The sequence below is a fragment of the Eulemur rufifrons genome, chromosome 2 (assembly GCF_041146395.1).
Source record: "Eulemur rufifrons isolate Redbay chromosome 2, OSU_ERuf_1, whole genome shotgun sequence".
In the NCBI taxonomy this organism is placed as follows: Eukaryota; Metazoa; Chordata; class Mammalia; order Primates; family Lemuridae; genus Eulemur; species Eulemur rufifrons.
In genome coordinates, this window is record NC_090984.1 from 58042720 (window position 1) to 58059802 (window position 17083).

The following is a 17083-nucleotide window of genomic DNA, read 5'->3' on the forward strand; positions in this document are numbered from 1 at the left end:
TGTTTACTGACCCCTGGTGAAGACCATTACAGAGGTGGATCCCTTTCGACTGAAATGTTGGCTAATGTGTGTTTATTCCAAATATGTCCACTCCTCAGTGGGACCAGGAGAGCTCGTGGGATGATGTACACTCTGTTACCCCTCTGCCTGCCAAGTGTTTTCTCCAATGAACCCTATTTTATATTTGAGTGTTTCCATTAGTGGAGTGTGGTGTGCCCCCCCCCTTTGTGCAACAATGTGTGTGTTTGCAACTGTGTGTGTGCAAGAGAGATAGACTTTGATTAATAGAATCATGAGATGAAGTTGGACATATTAAAGGGGTCAAATCAAAGACCACAGTTTAGAGGGTTTATTTTATTCTAAGTGCATTGAGAAGCTGATTGAAATCTCTGTGCAAGAAAAGGGACAGATCTAATTTCCTTTTCTAAAGACTCACTCTGGCTGTGGCAAGTAAACAAGTTGTAGAGGAGCAAGAGAGGAAACAGGAGGCTTGTTAGGCCAGCATCACATGGTCCACGGGAGAAACGATGGTGGCTTGAACTGGGATGTTGGCAGTGCAGATGAGGAGAAGTAGGCAGATGTAAAAATTGTTTTGGAGACAAAACTAACAGAAATTGTTGATGAACTAGATGTGAAGGTAGAGGAAAAGGAGGAGATACTACACTGAAATAAGTTCCTCCCAAAAAAAAAAAAAAAAAAGAGGTCACTAAGCATTTAATCCAAGGGGTCAAGTTAATTGATTGTTAAACATATGTTTACTCCTAAAATGAAATTTTAGGAACACCAGCAAGAAGAAAACCCTATCCAAAAATACCTAAGCGTTACGAGTAACAGTTGGTTTTAATTGATCATAGTAAAGTTATATTCCTCCGAATTAGTACTTGTCATATAGACTTAATCTTTTTAAAATCCATCCAGGACCTTCACACATCTGAGCAGAATTCTTCTTTTGTGTTTATATTCATCAGTAAGTCATTAAGTTTATTCACTGGACTCTTGTGATGCCAACATAACTTTTAAAACACCCTACAAAGACTAAGGACTGCTGCAGAAATGACTCACGGCCTAATGTCCTTGGTCATGAGTGAAGCTGGTACAGAGCGACTTTAAAAAGAAAAAAGTTAGACTCTTCTGCTGTCAGCTTGCAACTCCCCTTCATGAAAGATAAACATGTGCTCTCAGAAACTTACTGGGCTCCTAGACTAATACCTTTAAAAGCAGAGAAGAAAATAAAAAGACACAGAACATGGAAGTTTATGGTGCAGGTACCAGAATTATCCCACCCTATTCCCACAAAGAGCCAAGTCTACTAAAACCCTGTTTCAGTTATATGCATTAAAATAGAGTCTGGCAGAACCTGTGGAAATTATATTCACCCCAAGCATCTTTCATGCCATGAGAATTAGGTAACCCTGAATTTAAAATTACCCAGAAAGTGTTTGTTTTAATAACATATTGTGTTATAATTACTCCTTCTGTCCATCCCACACCAAGCAAAACTGCATTCCTCTTCCAACAGGAAACTCTAAGCACTCACATCCATGCTTGAGAAGGATGTCAGCTTAACTGCTGTCACCTTTTGCTCTTGGTTCTATAGGTTTTACAGAACTTATATATTCCTACCAAGAAATTAGTAGACTCTAGAGGGGAGGAAGAAATCTTTTTCCCTCAATTCTTCTAGGTTCTTCCGCTGTGGCCCTATTAATTAGACTGACAAAATACAGATTACCAAGAGAAAAACAGAAGTTTCTTAGCATGTGCATCACTAAAACACATGGAAGCACTCCGAGATAAGTAATTCAAAGGGCTGGTTACAAGGTTACAAGTTGGTCTTCCAGAGTATCCTAAGTAAAGAACAATAAATTTTTAGACAAGTCAGAAAGCAAAGAAAAAGGACTTCCTGTCTTTAGGGCAAATTATGCGAAGGTAAATAGTATGCGAGAACTAATGGAAGATAAGGATTAGTTAGTACGATTGTTACATAGACTCCTCCAGTGACATCTCTAGGCTGATAAGGGTTTAGAGTTGTCTCTGGGAATTAACTTCTGTCCTTCCTGGTAGAGGGCGGGGTAGGCTTTATAAATTTATGTCCCGCTTTTAGGCAAATAATAGAGGGATAAAAGAGAGCTTTTCTTGTGTCTTCTTTTTCTCAATTGCCTTCGGTCAAAATAATCTTCTGCCAAAGTGGTATATTTTGAGGTGGCAGGTTCTGCCACTCTTCAACTCCCTGGGTCCCTGTGCCAAACTTTAAAAAGCAAAATAAGGATTTTACATAGAAGGGGGGGCACAGACTTACTTTAGGTCGCTGATTTATGCACTTATTTAGAGAAGGCTCTAACCCATTCCAAGGCCTGGGTACATGATTGTTTAACAAAGGTATTCTAACTCACTTAGAACAAAAGAAAGGCAGTATGCAGATATTTAGCTTTTAAAAGCCACTCTAATTGCTTCTTGCCTGTGGTAAGATCAATTGTAGTAAAAGCCACTCTGCCTTGACATATTCCCAAGCACTTAGTAGGAAATGGACAAAGTTTTAGTTTAACATCCGGTACAAAACCACTGCTATTTAGAATTCCATGTCATCAGTAATATCCATAGTTTGTATTATTGGAATAGAATTATGTCTATAACTGTGGTCTAAGCAGATTCGCATCTCTTTTCCAGGCAAGCACAGACATGTTTCAGCATGACCAGTTAATAATTCTTCCAGCCTGTTCCGCTGTGGATGGCTAGGACTGCCATAATGACACAAGAGAAACTAACCACAGCTAACTTTCTCCACATGATTTGACTGTTTTATTCATGAAATCAGTGGACAATATTATTAAACTGGTAAGTTAACCATTTAATTTGGAATAAGGCCAGTGTCAAAAGTTACATAAAAGAAGTAATTCAGAAAGTTCTATGGGTTCATGTTGCATGGCTACACAGTCTGAGGCAGCCTCTGACACAAACAGCTGCAATGGCGTTGCCTCTTCTGAACATGGAAGAAATCCCACTTTTGTAAAGATATATATTCTGTATATGTGAGTGCATACATATATACATATATGTATACGCTCTTGAAGGAGAGTGCAATAAAGATGCTTGATGATTTTAATAGACATTACACTGAATAGAATACATATAAGAGCTTATCGATTTTAACCAAAAGTTTTCTTAAACTTATGGTGAAAAACTGAATGATCACAGAGAATCAACCCAGGTCATCATTTCAGTTTTGAAGAAAAAAAGTGGCTACTGATATATACATATATACACACACACATATACACACACACACACACACACACACATATATGCATTTTCTTTCCCAAGATGACTTTTTTTTTTTTTTTTTTTTGAGACAGAGTCTTGCTTTGTTGCCAGGGCTAGAGTGAGTGCCGTGGCATCAGTCTAGCTGACAGCAACCTCAAAGTCCTGGGCTTAAGCGATCCTACTGCCTCAGCCTCCCGAGTAGCTGGGACTACAGGCATGCGCCACCATGTCCGGCTAATTTTTTTCTATATATATTTTAGATGGCCAGATAATTTCTTTCTCTTTTTTAGTAGAGACAGGGTCTCACTCTTGCTCAGGCTGGTCTCGAACTTCTGACCTCGAGCGATCCACCCGCCTCGGCCTCCCAGAGTGCTAGGATTACAGGCATGAGCCACAACGCCCAGCCCCGATGACTTTAAATGTAACTCTGAGTCCCCACTGCCTTTGCACTGTCACCCAGTAATTGCTGGTGCTTTTACAGCTCACAGACACATGAAGATCTTCAACACCCCCAGCAACTCCAGCACCATCTCTGGCTTCCTCCTCCTGGGCTTCCCTTGTCCCAGGGAGGGGCAGATCCTCCTCTTTGTGCTCTTCTCTGCTGTCTACCTCCTCACCCTCATGGGCAATGGTTCCATCATCTGTGCTGTGCACTGGGATCACAGACTCCACACACCCATGTACATACTGCTCGCCAACTTCTCCTTCCTAGAGATCTGGTATGTCACCTCCACAGTCCCCAACATGCTGGCCAACTTCCTCTCTGATACCAAGGTCATCTCCTTCTCTGGGTGCTTTCTCCAGTTCTACTTCTTCTTCTCCTTGGGTTCTACCGAATGCTTTTTCCTGGGGGTTATGGCATTTGATCGATACCTTGCCATCTGCCGGCCTCTACACTATCCGACCATTATGACTAGACGTCTCTGCACCAATCTTATGATCAACTGCTGGGTACTTGGTTTCCTCTGGTTCTTAATCCCCATCATCATCATCTCACAAATGACCTTCTGTGGATCCAGGATTATTGACCACTTCCTGTGTGATCCAGGTCCTCTTCTAGCACTCACTTGCAAAAAATCTCCTGTGGCAGAGCTTGCCTTCTCCACCTTAAGTCCTTTGCCTGTCATTATTCTCTTTCTCTTTATTATGGGGACCTATGCTCTGATCCTGAGAGCTGTGTTGAGGCTCCCTTCAGCTGCTGGAAGGAAAAAGGCTTTCTCCACCTGTGGGTCTCATCTAGCTGTGGTGTCTCTGTTCTATGGCTCAATAGTCATCATGTATGGGAGCCCAGCGTCTGAGCATAAAGCCGGAATGCAGAAGATTGTGACTCTCTTTTATTCTGTTGTGACCCCACTCATAAACCCTGTGATATATAGTCTTAGGAACAAAGATATGATAAAAGCAATGCAGAAATTTCTGGGAATATAAAGTATTAACAAAAAGGCCCTTGGACAAGTAAACTTGTACTTAACTTCTTTTCAGGTTGAAAACACCTGGTTTTATTCAGATAATTGTTCGCCTTAGTATTGACAAAAAGCTGAAACACCTATGAGCATGTTTCTGTTATTTCTTCTTTTCGATCTTGATCATATCCCGCTGCTTAGCATGATTCAATTATTTTTAATTGACTCCTGGACATCGTATTTTAAAAATTGTAAAGACAATGGATATAGTAACTCAAAAATGGTTAAGTTTTCTTCTGTCAAGTAGACAGACCAAAGGCAGATCCCTTTGATTCCACTTAAGGATTATTTTTAGGTGTTTTTAAAATGGTCTATGCTAGTTTGAGTCTTACTCCTAGGCTGTGGCTCTTACTCCAGGAACATGGTCTTTCTGAGATCTCAGTTGCACACCTGGACTGTTTGGAGGCCCCTCCACTTTAGTAGGTCCTGACCTCCTATTTGTGTACTACTCGAACCCCTCTGAGACAGCATAGGGACAGAACTTGGACCTCACTTCTGACCAAGGGGGGCAACATGGGGCAGAATGACTCAGCCTATTTAACTATAGAAGCGAAAAAAGCAAATGACCTCCTAGGCACTGGAATTCAGACCATACCTATGTAAGGAGGGGGCCAAATTGTCTGTCTCTTGAGTAATGTCTTCCAGGACCACTGAAGCAAGATGCTGACATCAGCTCATGAGGAACCTGGCTGCAAAGAAATCCAACCACCTCAAGCCAGAAAAAAAAACCCATACTGACTTTACTCTGACTTTTCCCTCATTATAATCTCATTTTAATGCTAAAAAACACATCCTGGGCTGGAGATGTAAAATGCTAATGACACCTGTGACACATGAAGAGCATGACTGTCAAGTACACAGCTGCCAACATAACACTGCCTCTACATGTGATGACTTCAAAGCTGACACCTACTTCCCTCTCTACCACCTTGTGAAAGGTCCGCACCCCTTTGTTTGGAGAACCAGTGTGCTTGCCCCCTTAACCAGCACTGCCTCCCTTGTTGTTTGAACAAAAAGCCCAAGTAATAGTCTTGCCTGTGTAAATCTTCCTGGTCTCATGCCAATTTCTATTCACTTGGGTACCAAGAACCTGAAGTCCAGTAGCACCTTTACTCCTGAAACTTCTGCTTAGCTTTTTTTTTTTTTTTTAATTTCAGCTTATAATGGGGGTATAAACGTTCAGGTTATATATATTCCACACCCCCCATCCCCCCGAGTCTGAGCTTCAAGCGTGTCCATTCACCAGACAGTGCACATCGCACTCATCATGTAGGTATACACCCATCCCCTCCCCCACCCCCCACCTCTGTCTTATACTCAATTGGTGTTATTCCCAAAAGTGCACTTAGGTGATGATCACGGAAACCAATTTGCTGGTGAGCACATGTGGTGTTTATTTTTCCATTCTTGGGATACTTCACTTAATAGAATGGGTTCCAACTCTCTCCAGGAGAACAAAAGAGATTCTACATCACCGTTATTTCTTATAGCTCAGTAATACTCCATGGTATACATATGCCACATTGGTGTGGATGTGGAGACACAGGAACACTCATACACTGCTGGTGGGACTGCAAACTAGTGCAACCGCTGTGGAAAGCAATATGGAGATACCTTAAACAGATTCAAGTAGACCTATCATTCAATCCAGCAATCCCATTATTGGGCATCTACCCAAAAGAACAAAAGTTATTCTATAAGAAAGACACCTGCACCCAAATGTTAATAGCAGCACAATTCACAATTGCAAAGATGTGGAAACAACCCAAATGCCCATCAATTCATGAGTGGATTAGTAAATTGTGGTATATGGATACCATGGAGAATTACCCAACTATAAGAAATGATGATAATATGGAATCCCTTTTATTCTGGATAGAGTTGCTTAGCTCTTTAGACTCCTAGCTTCTGCTAGTTATTTTGAAATCTCATCTTTCACATGAACAGTTTAGAAATTCAAAATGCCTTAAAGGGAGATTGCGTCAGGGTTTGAACCTCACTTCTGTGTTCCTCCTCTATTTGTTTCTCAAACAACAGCTGCTTTGGCAGCTACAAACTCCAAAGCCTTTATCGCCTCAGTTCAGTGCTTTCTGCTGTGAGGGAGAAGGTAAAACTTCCCCTCTGCACCTGGAAGCTTCATTGAAAGATCAACTCCCAATAAGGCAGATTAATAAGAAACAGGGATTACAAATTTATTTACCATGCACACGGGGAGAATCACAGAGTGATTACCCAATATCCAAATGGGGTCCAGAAGTTTATATACTCTCATTTTAGAGGCGGGAGGAGGAGATGAGGAATATAGGTAATTCTGTTGAGGGGCAGTAAGTGATCACTGGGGAGGATGAATAGATACTTAGGAGAATGAATGGATGGGGGAAACAGATTGACTTGTCAATTATTCGTTTTGGAAACTAAATTAACCTGAGAGACAGGAATTATTTTTTAAATGGACTGGACCAGGTCTGGTTGTATTCTTGATCTTCCTTCCTGCAAAAGATAGACGAAGGAAAGACAATTGTTTTCCTTGGTAGGTCTGGATCTCAGGCAGATATAGAGACTTCAAAGATTTTGGGAGAGCAGGTGATGGGGGTAGAGGAGGTCACACAGATCTGGAGGCTCTTTCAGTCAATCCCGTATGTCAAAATGACATATTTTGGAGTAAAACTATTACTAATTTCCTTCACTGCTCAGCCTCTGTTCCCCCCTTCCCCAATTCTTTCCCACATGCCTCCACATCCTCACACTTCCCCTGCCCAGTGAGTTCTCACATGTCCTCAGGGAGAAACACGTGATGAGTGTGGAACTCACCTCCTTGTTCTTCCCTTCATCTTGGCATTGTAACCCCTGAAGTCTTTCTATGTCAGTTGCTCCCCAGAACCGTCGAATAGTTGCCTTACGTGTTTTGTCCAGATTTTATAGTTACTTTTGATGGAAGTTACTTTGGGTTTAATACAAGCTGCTCAGTCATGACCATAACCAGAGAGTCTTTTCTATTATATCTAAATTCCATACATTCTCACCTCTCCCCTCACTTTCAGAAGATGATCTTGTAACAGAAGTGTGCAAAAATGCACAAATCAGAGAGACAGGTGGAGATAGAGGCTGCTGTAAACACAAGTCTGGGATGTAAACCTGCTTTGCTTTTCATTGCAACCAGCAAAGAATCCCTGAGGACACTTAACCCTGCAAGCCGAGAGGGAAGGTCACTTACAGTAAAACAAGGGGTAAAACCCAAACCACAGATTTATACCTTTTTTGTTATAGAAGGTAACCAGCAATTGTAGATCAGTAAAAATATCTACTCAGAACTTGTATTAGAAACCTGGGGTAGTTCTCCTTGAACTGTCTCCTAGGCCTTGACTGAAAAGGGCTATGATTAAAGTGTCTTCACTCATCCAAATACCTACTTTTCAGGTGAAGAAAATCAGGACTGGAAATCAGTGAGCAATTTCCTGAGGATAATAAGTGTAAGGATAAAAAAAAAATGTTCCATCCACCACCCTTTTGACTAACCCAAGTTGTTTTTTCTTTACTAACTAACCCTGTATTTCTATCCTTAGGACTTGTCACTTATTTGCCAATCATGTCACAATAAGTTTGTTCCCTTAACGTACATAAAGCTCTATAACACGGTAGAAGAACAACATCCCAGTAGGAAAATAAGCAAAAGGATATAAACAAATAACATCCAGAAAAGACCCTTGAACATGTACAAAGAGCACTAACTCATTCATAAAAAGATAAAGGTAGAATAAGCCTATAATAGTATCTCATTTTTAACCTATTAGATTGAGAAAGATCAAGAAGTTTGGTAATACGTTATATAGTTCAGGATGGTGAAATGGGCTCGCTCACACTTAGCTGGTAGGAGTACACGTTCACAAACTATCTGGGGTGACCAGGCAACCGCTGTCAAAGTCCCGAAGACACACACTCTTTAACCCATCAGTTCAACTTCTAAGGTGTTTAGCCTACAAATATCCTCACTCATGTAGCAAATAATGAAAGTACAGACTATTCACTGCAGAATTGCCGTAATAGCAAAATATTGAGACTAACCTCAGTTCCCATGAATACAAGGCTACATAAATAAGATTTGGTCAGTCATACAATGGAATACTATGTCTTCAACTTATAAAATATGAAGCAATTCCATATGTAATGATATGTAATATCTCCAAGACATAATAAGTGAAAATAGAAAAGTGATTTGTAGTGTACTGTAGCTACCTTCCATGTAAATGTGTGTGATATCTTCTGAAAGAGCTCCAAGAAACTGATAACAGGGGCAATAAACATGGGCAAACTACAGATACATATAACAACAGGAATTTCAAAACCTTACTGTTGAACCAAAGAAATCATTCAAAAGGACAACACTACGATTTCATTTGTGCAAAGCACGAAAACAGGCAAAACTAGATATTGTTTTATTCTTTAGGGGTGCATATTTAGTTGTTAAATTATAAAGAAATTCAAGAGGTGATGATAATAAGGAAAACAGAATATTATGATTGGAGACACAGAGAGGCAGACATAGTGATGAGGATGGAGCATATGGAAAGATTCTAGGAGTCAAATGATATTCCATTTCTTGACCTCAGTGGTATTTCCTTCATACTCATTTATTAAACTGTATATGTACATATTATGCCTGTTTCCATACATTTCCCAATAAGGAAACTTCTGTGTCTACCCACTGATACAGACTTCTCGTGAATTTTATAGACCAATGACTATTGTCCAATAGCACAATATTTCAGGATTACACAAAAATAGTTACTATTGATGTGTGTGTTTATTCCATTCCCCAGGATGGCTTAAATGTAACTCTGAGTCCCCACTGTCTTTGCACTGTCACCCAGTAGTTGCTGGTGCTTTTACAGCTCACAGACACATGAAGATCTTCACACCCCCAGCAACGCCAGCACCATCTCTGGCTTCCTCCTCCTGGGCTTCCCTTCTCCCAGGGAGGGGCAGATCCTCCTCTTTGTGCTCTTCTCTGCTGTCTACCTCTTCACCCTCATGGGCAATGGTTCCATCATCTGTGCTGTGCATTGGAATCAGAGACTCCACACACCCATGTATATCCTGCTCGCCAACTTCTTCCTGATGATCTGGTATGTCACCTCCATGGTCCCCAACATGCTACCCAACTTCCTCTCTGACACCAAGGTCATCTCCTTCTCTGGGTGCTTTCTCCAGTTCTACTTCTTCTTCTCCTTGAGATCTACTGAATGCTTTTTCCTGGGGGTTATGGCGTTTGATGAATACCTTGCTATCTGCCGGCCTCTACACTATCCGACCATTATGACCAGACGTCTCTGCACCAATCTTGTGATCAGCTGCTGGGTACTTGGTTTCCTCTGGTTCTTAATCTCCATCATCATTATCTCCAAAATGACCTTCTGTGGATCTAGGATTATTCACCACTTCCTATGTGACCCAGATCCTCTGCTAGCGCTTACCTGTCCCAGAGCCCCTGTAACAGAGTTCACTATCTCCACCTTAAGTTCTCTACTTTTATTTATTCCCTTTCTCTTCATTGTGGGGTCCTATGCTCTGGTCCTGATAGCTGTGTTGAGGGTCCCTTCAGCAGATGGCAGAAGAAAGGCTTTCTCCACCTGTGGGTCCCAACTGGCTATAGTTTCTCTTTTCTATGGCTCAGTGATGGTCATGTACATGAGCCCAACATCCAAGCATAAGGCTGGAATGCAGAAAATTGTGACTTTGTTTTATTCTGTGATGACTCAACTCATTAACCCTGTAATACACAGTCTGAGTAGCAAAGATATGAAACATGAAATGAAGAAATTACTGGGCACATAAAATTAAGAGTCTTAGTTTAAAAGATTTTGAGAGACAGAATGTATTTTTAATTTCCTTATTTAAAAAAAAAAAAACTAATTGGCCTGGCGTGGTGGCTCACACATGTAATCATAGCCCTGTGGGAGGCCAAGGCAGGAGAATCCCTTGAGCTCAGTAGTTTGAGACCAGCCTGAGCTACAGGGAGTCCCTATCTCCACTAAAAATAGAAAAATTAGCCAGGCGTGGTGTCATGGGCCTGTTGTCCCAGGTACTCGGGAGGCTGATGCAGTAGGATTGCTTGAGCCCAGGAGTTTGAGGTTGCTGTGAGCTAGGCTGACACCATGGCACTCTAGCCCAGGTGACAGAGCGAGACTCTGTCTCAAAAAAAAAAAGAAGAAAAAAACTAACATATTACTCAGTTACTCATATTATTTTTGAACTTTATATACTATAGTAGATTTTTTCCCCAGAATTTTTAGGGCTTAAGAGATCTCTTCATCTTCCTAATATTACAAATGATAAAGCTATAGATTGAAAAAAATTGAGTTAAGTTTGCTGGGGAAATATAATTAAAAACAAATCTGCCAACCCAGAAAACTTTTCCATAAAGGTAAAAGAGAAAAAATAAATGTTACTGCATAAACATTAAACCAGAATGTCATGTGCATCACAGACAATCTGCTAAGACATTGCAAAGATAGAAGGACATCTGGTCTGCAGCCATACCACCCTGAACTCAACTGATCTCATCTGATCTCAGAAGCTAAGCAGGGTTGGGCCTGGTTAGTACTTGCATGGGAGAAGGACAGCTGACCCTTTCTGTAGCAAAGCAAATACAACCCATGACCTACATATTCTCAAGAAAAACAATAACTAGTCCTCAAAAGGACTTGACAGCATGATTTGTCACACATAGTTCACTCAGTAGTTGGGTGGCCATCTATATTTTCTAGTTGTCTTTATACAAAGGAAAAATAAATTCATATCTTTATGACAGGAAATAATTTTGCAACTTGGAAGTGAGGCCACCAATGTTAGGCACTTACCCTTTCACAGAAACTGAGAGGTGGGAACACTGTGTTCTCTGTTCCCAAATCCTTGAGAAAGATATTCCTCGGTCAGAAAGCTGGCAAGAGGCTTATTTAGTTTTTAAAAGATTTATATACAGCTTTTGAAGAAACAGAAAGAACTTAATTACAAGTTTTCTAAAGCAAATACTCTAAGCAAAGGGAGAGGAGAAAATCTCTTCCCTAATTTTGAACAGGGATAATTAGGCCTCTTATTTTTTACTTGTATTTGCCCTAACAAGTTACACAAGGTCACAATCCTAGAGCAAAACCTGAAGTTTTCCATTACCCTTTCAACAATAACAAATTGTCTTTACTCCTTTAGTTAAGCTTATATTTCTGTCTTCCAGAACATTCTTCATGCTAAGATCAATTATAAACAACAGAATATCTCTGATACAAATATATATATATAATCTTCAGATCAATAAGAAAAATATCATTGATACAATAATAAAAGTGCAAAATATATGAAAAAGTCAATAATAATGGCTACTAACATGTGAAAACATATTCTATTTTATTGATAAAAAGAGAAATATAGGTAAAACTATGATAAATATACCTTTTTCCCCCAATAACCTCAGCCTACTCTACTTTTTGGTTTTTTTTGTTTTTTGTTTTTTTTGCCTACTTTAAATTTGCTGCTGATAGTATTATCAGCAAAGTCCAAGGTCTGGGGGGTTGAAATCACTTCCAACGATACTTTCTCTTGTGGCAGGTTTTAAGGTATGAAAGGTTAAAAGATACCTCTGTCCCAAGGTCTGGGAGATTGAAAGACATCTCCATCCATGGAGTCAACCTGGCCAAGATTGGGGGATGCCTGCTGTTGGAAAGGGAAACAGAAGAACGGAAACATAATGATTCATATTTATGAGGAACTTCAGAGGATTTTATGAGTGGAGTTCTGAGATAAAAGCTATTGAAACTTTGTGTATATGAGTATGTATTTAGATGTGTTTTGGGTGTGTAAATGTATTATGTGTTAAGTCTACATGGTACCAAATTGGTTTATGAATACAAGGAGCTCTCATAAATTAAATAAACACAAATGCTTTTCAAGTTCACATGAATTTATTAATCTTTTGTAAATAAGCTCATTTTTAAAAAATTATTGGTAAAACAAAATAAAAATGTCCATGACATCCGAAATATGTTGGAATAAAAAAAACTTAAAAAAAAAAAGAAAAATGTCTTCAAAATTGTAAGGATATATTTTTGTCCGATCATTTTCATATCTGAATGTGTCAGGATTTCACACAAAGTTGTAACACTATAAACCCAGCCAAAACAAAATTATCAGTCGTTGTGTAGTTTTTGGTAGCTAAGACTACTTTAATATTGTTAGTATGATGAAAACAGTTAAATCTCCGGAGTTAATGGCAAAAATACTCATGTGTTTAAAATCAGAGGAGGCCGTGTCCCCAAACCCATAACTGACACCACTCACGAGCTGCCCAGTGAACAGCTTCCTGCACTGCAGACACCACACCCTGTGTTACTTTGGTAAACTTCCCTCGGACACCTGGTAGACACTATGAATGGGCTTAGAGACTGCCTATATCTCATGACATCCCTGAGAAGTTTAGGGCTGGAAAAGGTAATGTTTTCTACTCCACTGGAAAACAAAGGCAGGACTCACCATGGGTCTCTAGAGAAGACAGGCCCCAGAGGAAAGGACAACCTAGCACAGGGCAGTCTCCTAACACTGTTCTCCCTCTAGAGCTTGTATTTGATTCTTATTGAGCAGAGGAGCAGGGCCCACTCCCTGAAGGCTCTGCTTATAATCCCTCCATCCTCCTGTACACACTGAGATCTTCACCCTATTTCTGCTCCTTTGTTCCCTGGTGGTTACTCTAGACAAGACCACCTCTCCTCTCCAAGAAAACCAGACACTGGCAGAGAAACTTCAAGTTTGGATTCCCCCCTTGTCCATGAATGAGATGATGTAATGAACAATGTTTCCAAAATTGGTAAAGTATGAGCTATAATTCAAACCCTAGTATTCTTACCCCAAATCCATTGCTTTTCTACAATGCCATAGCTGCCTAACACTTCTCATAAAAGGGAAAATTGTTCTTCTTTTCAAGGGCTTTGAAGAAATTAAATGGGTGTGACAGTCTCTGGTTCTAAACAAATGAGACGAATGTGCTATTGTGATCAGGCCAATAATGCTTCTACACCATTGCGCCTTTTTGGACTAACCTTGGGAAAAAAATAAATTATCAGAGAAATGCCTTTCTCTCATATAACATAGCACAGGATCTGGCTAACCTAAAATAGGTCTACCCCAACCTTTCTGGAATATAAGAAGGTGAAGGTGTTATTTTCTTGTTTGGAATCTTAGTTAACTCCGTCCAAGCATCCTGTATACATAAGCACAGCTTTGGCACCACTGTACCCATATTCACGCTCACTTCTGCAGCCAGCTCAGGGGCATCTGCCTGGCACGTTGGACAGCTCCAGCTTAGCCTTGTGCCAGGTAAACACCACTGCTGCTCTCTGGACAGAGGAGCTGAGGAAGAAAAGGTGAGTAACAACATGCTCTTCTTAGAAATATCATTTTTTTCTCATGTTCTGTTAATCTAATTAGATCAAGCATAAAATGGTGATAATACAAAGAGAATCATTCTCACAACCTTCTTATTTTCAAGGGAAGCTTTGTTGGAAAATTGCGAGAGCAGGAGCTAGGCTGAATCTTTTGGCTTCATGCATAAGTGACAAACAGTTCAACTAATGTTTTCATCTTAGACATAAATATAACTAAAACATCACTTTTAGATCTATAAAGTCTTGATATCATGTAGACTTGTGCAATACTTAAAATAGAAGTAAGCATTTTATAATGAAAAGAGATTAAAAATCGTATACTCCAATTCCCATTTCAGGTAAAGAAAATGAAGCTTACACAGGTTAAGAGACTCCACTAGAGCCACTGAGCAACTTTGTGACAACGCTGAAGCTAGAATTTCCATCCAGCTCTCCCTCTCTTACTTCTACACCCAAAAATGCAAGACCACATTTATCTTTAACAGTCAGAGAGGAAATTACATGGGGTGGGACGTGTTCTATCACCCAGAACATTCAATTTCCCATTGCATTCTTTGAATGGAATTCCTCTCAAGTCCGGGCCAACACTTCTAGTACCCTCAGGTCTTTTGGACCTTTTCTTGTATATTTCATTTCCTCAAATTTCATCTCACAAGTTTTTTGAAGTTCAAGTGAAGCAGTTGATAAATATCTATCATCAATGTATATTCTCTGTTTTTAACAGTGCAGATAATCACTTCTTTAACAGATATTGGTGAAATAGCTACTGTCTTTGTCAGACTGTCCAGGGCACAAGTGATAAAGAGTGAACATGAAAGACAGGAGCAAAGACTCTGAGTCCTGAAAGTACTTGGCTCTCTCTAGAAACCAAAATGCTAATATTATATTGCTGAAGTGCTGTGTGAAGGAGTGAGGTTCGTGGGTGCCTGTGCACATACACACATGTGCGTGTTTGTGCGCCATTGTTCCACAGTCAAATGGATGCTCTTACTCTCCTTCCCCTAAAAACATGTAGAGCAGAGGTAGCAAACTACGGCCAGTGAGCCAAATCGTCCTATTTTTCTATGGCTGTAGATAGAGCTAAGAATTATTTTTACATTTTCAATGTAAGTTTAAAAATCAATAAAAGAATAAGATTTTGTGACACATGAAAATTATATGAAATTCACATTTCAGTGGACATGATAAAGTTTAATTGGAACACAGTCACATGCATTTATTTAAGTATTGTCTGTGGCTGCATTTGTAGTAAGACGGCAGAGCTGAGTAGTTTCAACAGAGATTATATGGCCCACAAGCCTAAACAGTTTACGAAACTCTTTACTGACTCCTGCTGAAGAGCATTACAGAGGTGAATGCCTTTCTACTGAAATGTTGGCTAACGTGTGTGTATTCCAAATACGCCCATTCCTCAGCGGGATCAGGAGAGCTCGTGGGATGATGTACACTCTGTTACCCCTCTGCATGCCAAGTATTTTCTCCAATGAACCTTATTTTATATTTGAGTGTTTGCATTAGTGGAGTGTGTATGTGCCCCCTTTGTGCAACAATGTGTGTGTTTGCAACTGTGTGTGCAAGAAAGAAAGGGAGTTTGATGAGTAGAATCATGAGATGAAGTTGGAGATATTAAAGGGGTCAAATCAAAGACCAAGTTTAGAGGGTTTATTATATTCTAAGTGCATTGAGAAGCTGATTGAAATCTCTGTGTAAGTGTTAGAACTGGTTCCCCTCGGCCCCAGGAACAGAGAGGCAGAGTCACCAAGGCTGCAAAAAGGCGAAGGAGTTTATTGACTAGCTTGAGGTAGGGTCCGAGTCCCAGAGCACCAACGCAGTGGCCTCTCCACGAACTAGGACCCCGCCCTGGGGTAAAGGTTAAGCTTTTTACTTTTCTGTATGCTAGTTTTCACACGACACGTTAGTCTGCACACGACATACTAGTCTGCGCACGACACACTGGTCTGCACACGACACCCTGGTCTGCGCACGACATACTGGTCTGCACTCCATCCCCCTTTAGTTTATTTGTTCTTTTAGAAGTGGCTGATCGCGTTGGTTCCTGATTGGTTGACTCTAAGCTTCTGGCTTTTCGCGCCAGCACCAGTTGTAGTTAATGTCATTTAGGGGAAGAGGAGAGTCTCTGACGGGGGGGAGGGGGAGGGCTGTTGCTGCATACCTTCTAGTTTTTGGTTACAAGCGATCCTGGGAACACACGCCCTGCACAAGCCGTTCATGCGCTGATCATGTCTTGCCCTTCTTATCTACTTAGTTGGTTGGAGGGCCCCTGGACTCTCCAGCCCTTTATCAGGAAGTAACTTGCGGTTACCTCCCCGGGGTCTTGTTTTCTTTAACTTTAGGGAAGCCTGCCATGGCTCCACTTAAGCTAAGCACCAAGCCAGCAAGCCATATATACAGAAGCAGAACTAGGCTGTTAGCTTCTCACATCCAGGAAGCCTAGCCTATCATGGAGTTACCCTTGCTCTTATAACCTGTTTTTCATTCTGATTAACTATATTTATCAAACAACTAAAAGCAAGCACAGTCAGAGAAGCAAATAGCATCAGTTAGAATCAAAGAGAGCATACATTTTCCTACTATCAATTCCTGTTCTTCACAAGGAAAGGGACAGATCTAATTTCCTTTTCTAAAGACTCACTCTGGCTGTGGCAAGTAAACAAGTTGTAGAGGAGCAAGAGAGGAAACAGGAGGCTGGTTAGGACAGCATCACATGGTCCATGGGAGAAAAGATGGTGGCTTGAACTAGGATGTTGGCAGTGCAGATGGGGAGAAGTAGGCAGGCGTGAGAATTGTTTTGGAGACAAAAGTAACAGAAATTCTTGATGAATTAGAAGTGAAGTTAGAAGAAAAGAAAGAGATACTACACTGAAATAAGTTCCAACCGAAAAAAAAAAAAGAGGTGACTGAGCATTTAATCCA

At 40.5% G+C, this 17083-nt stretch overlaps 1 protein-coding gene and 1 pseudogene across 1 annotated transcript; both read left to right on the plus strand.

The window, feature by feature from the left end:
• The first annotated feature begins 3708 nt into the window (after positions 1-3708).
• On the plus strand, positions 3709-4686 carry LOC138377582 (olfactory receptor 11G2-like). The gene has a single exon (XM_069462655.1). It carries the CDS (start codon positions 3751-3753, stop codon positions 4684-4686), a length of 936 nt encoding a protein of 311 aa, XP_069318756.1. The 5' UTR covers positions 3709-3750.
• Positions 4687-5234: 548 nt separating this feature from the next.
• Positions 5235-10553, plus strand: LOC138398235 (olfactory receptor 11G2-like; annotated as a pseudogene).
• The last annotated feature ends 6530 nt before the right edge of the window (positions 10554-17083 follow it).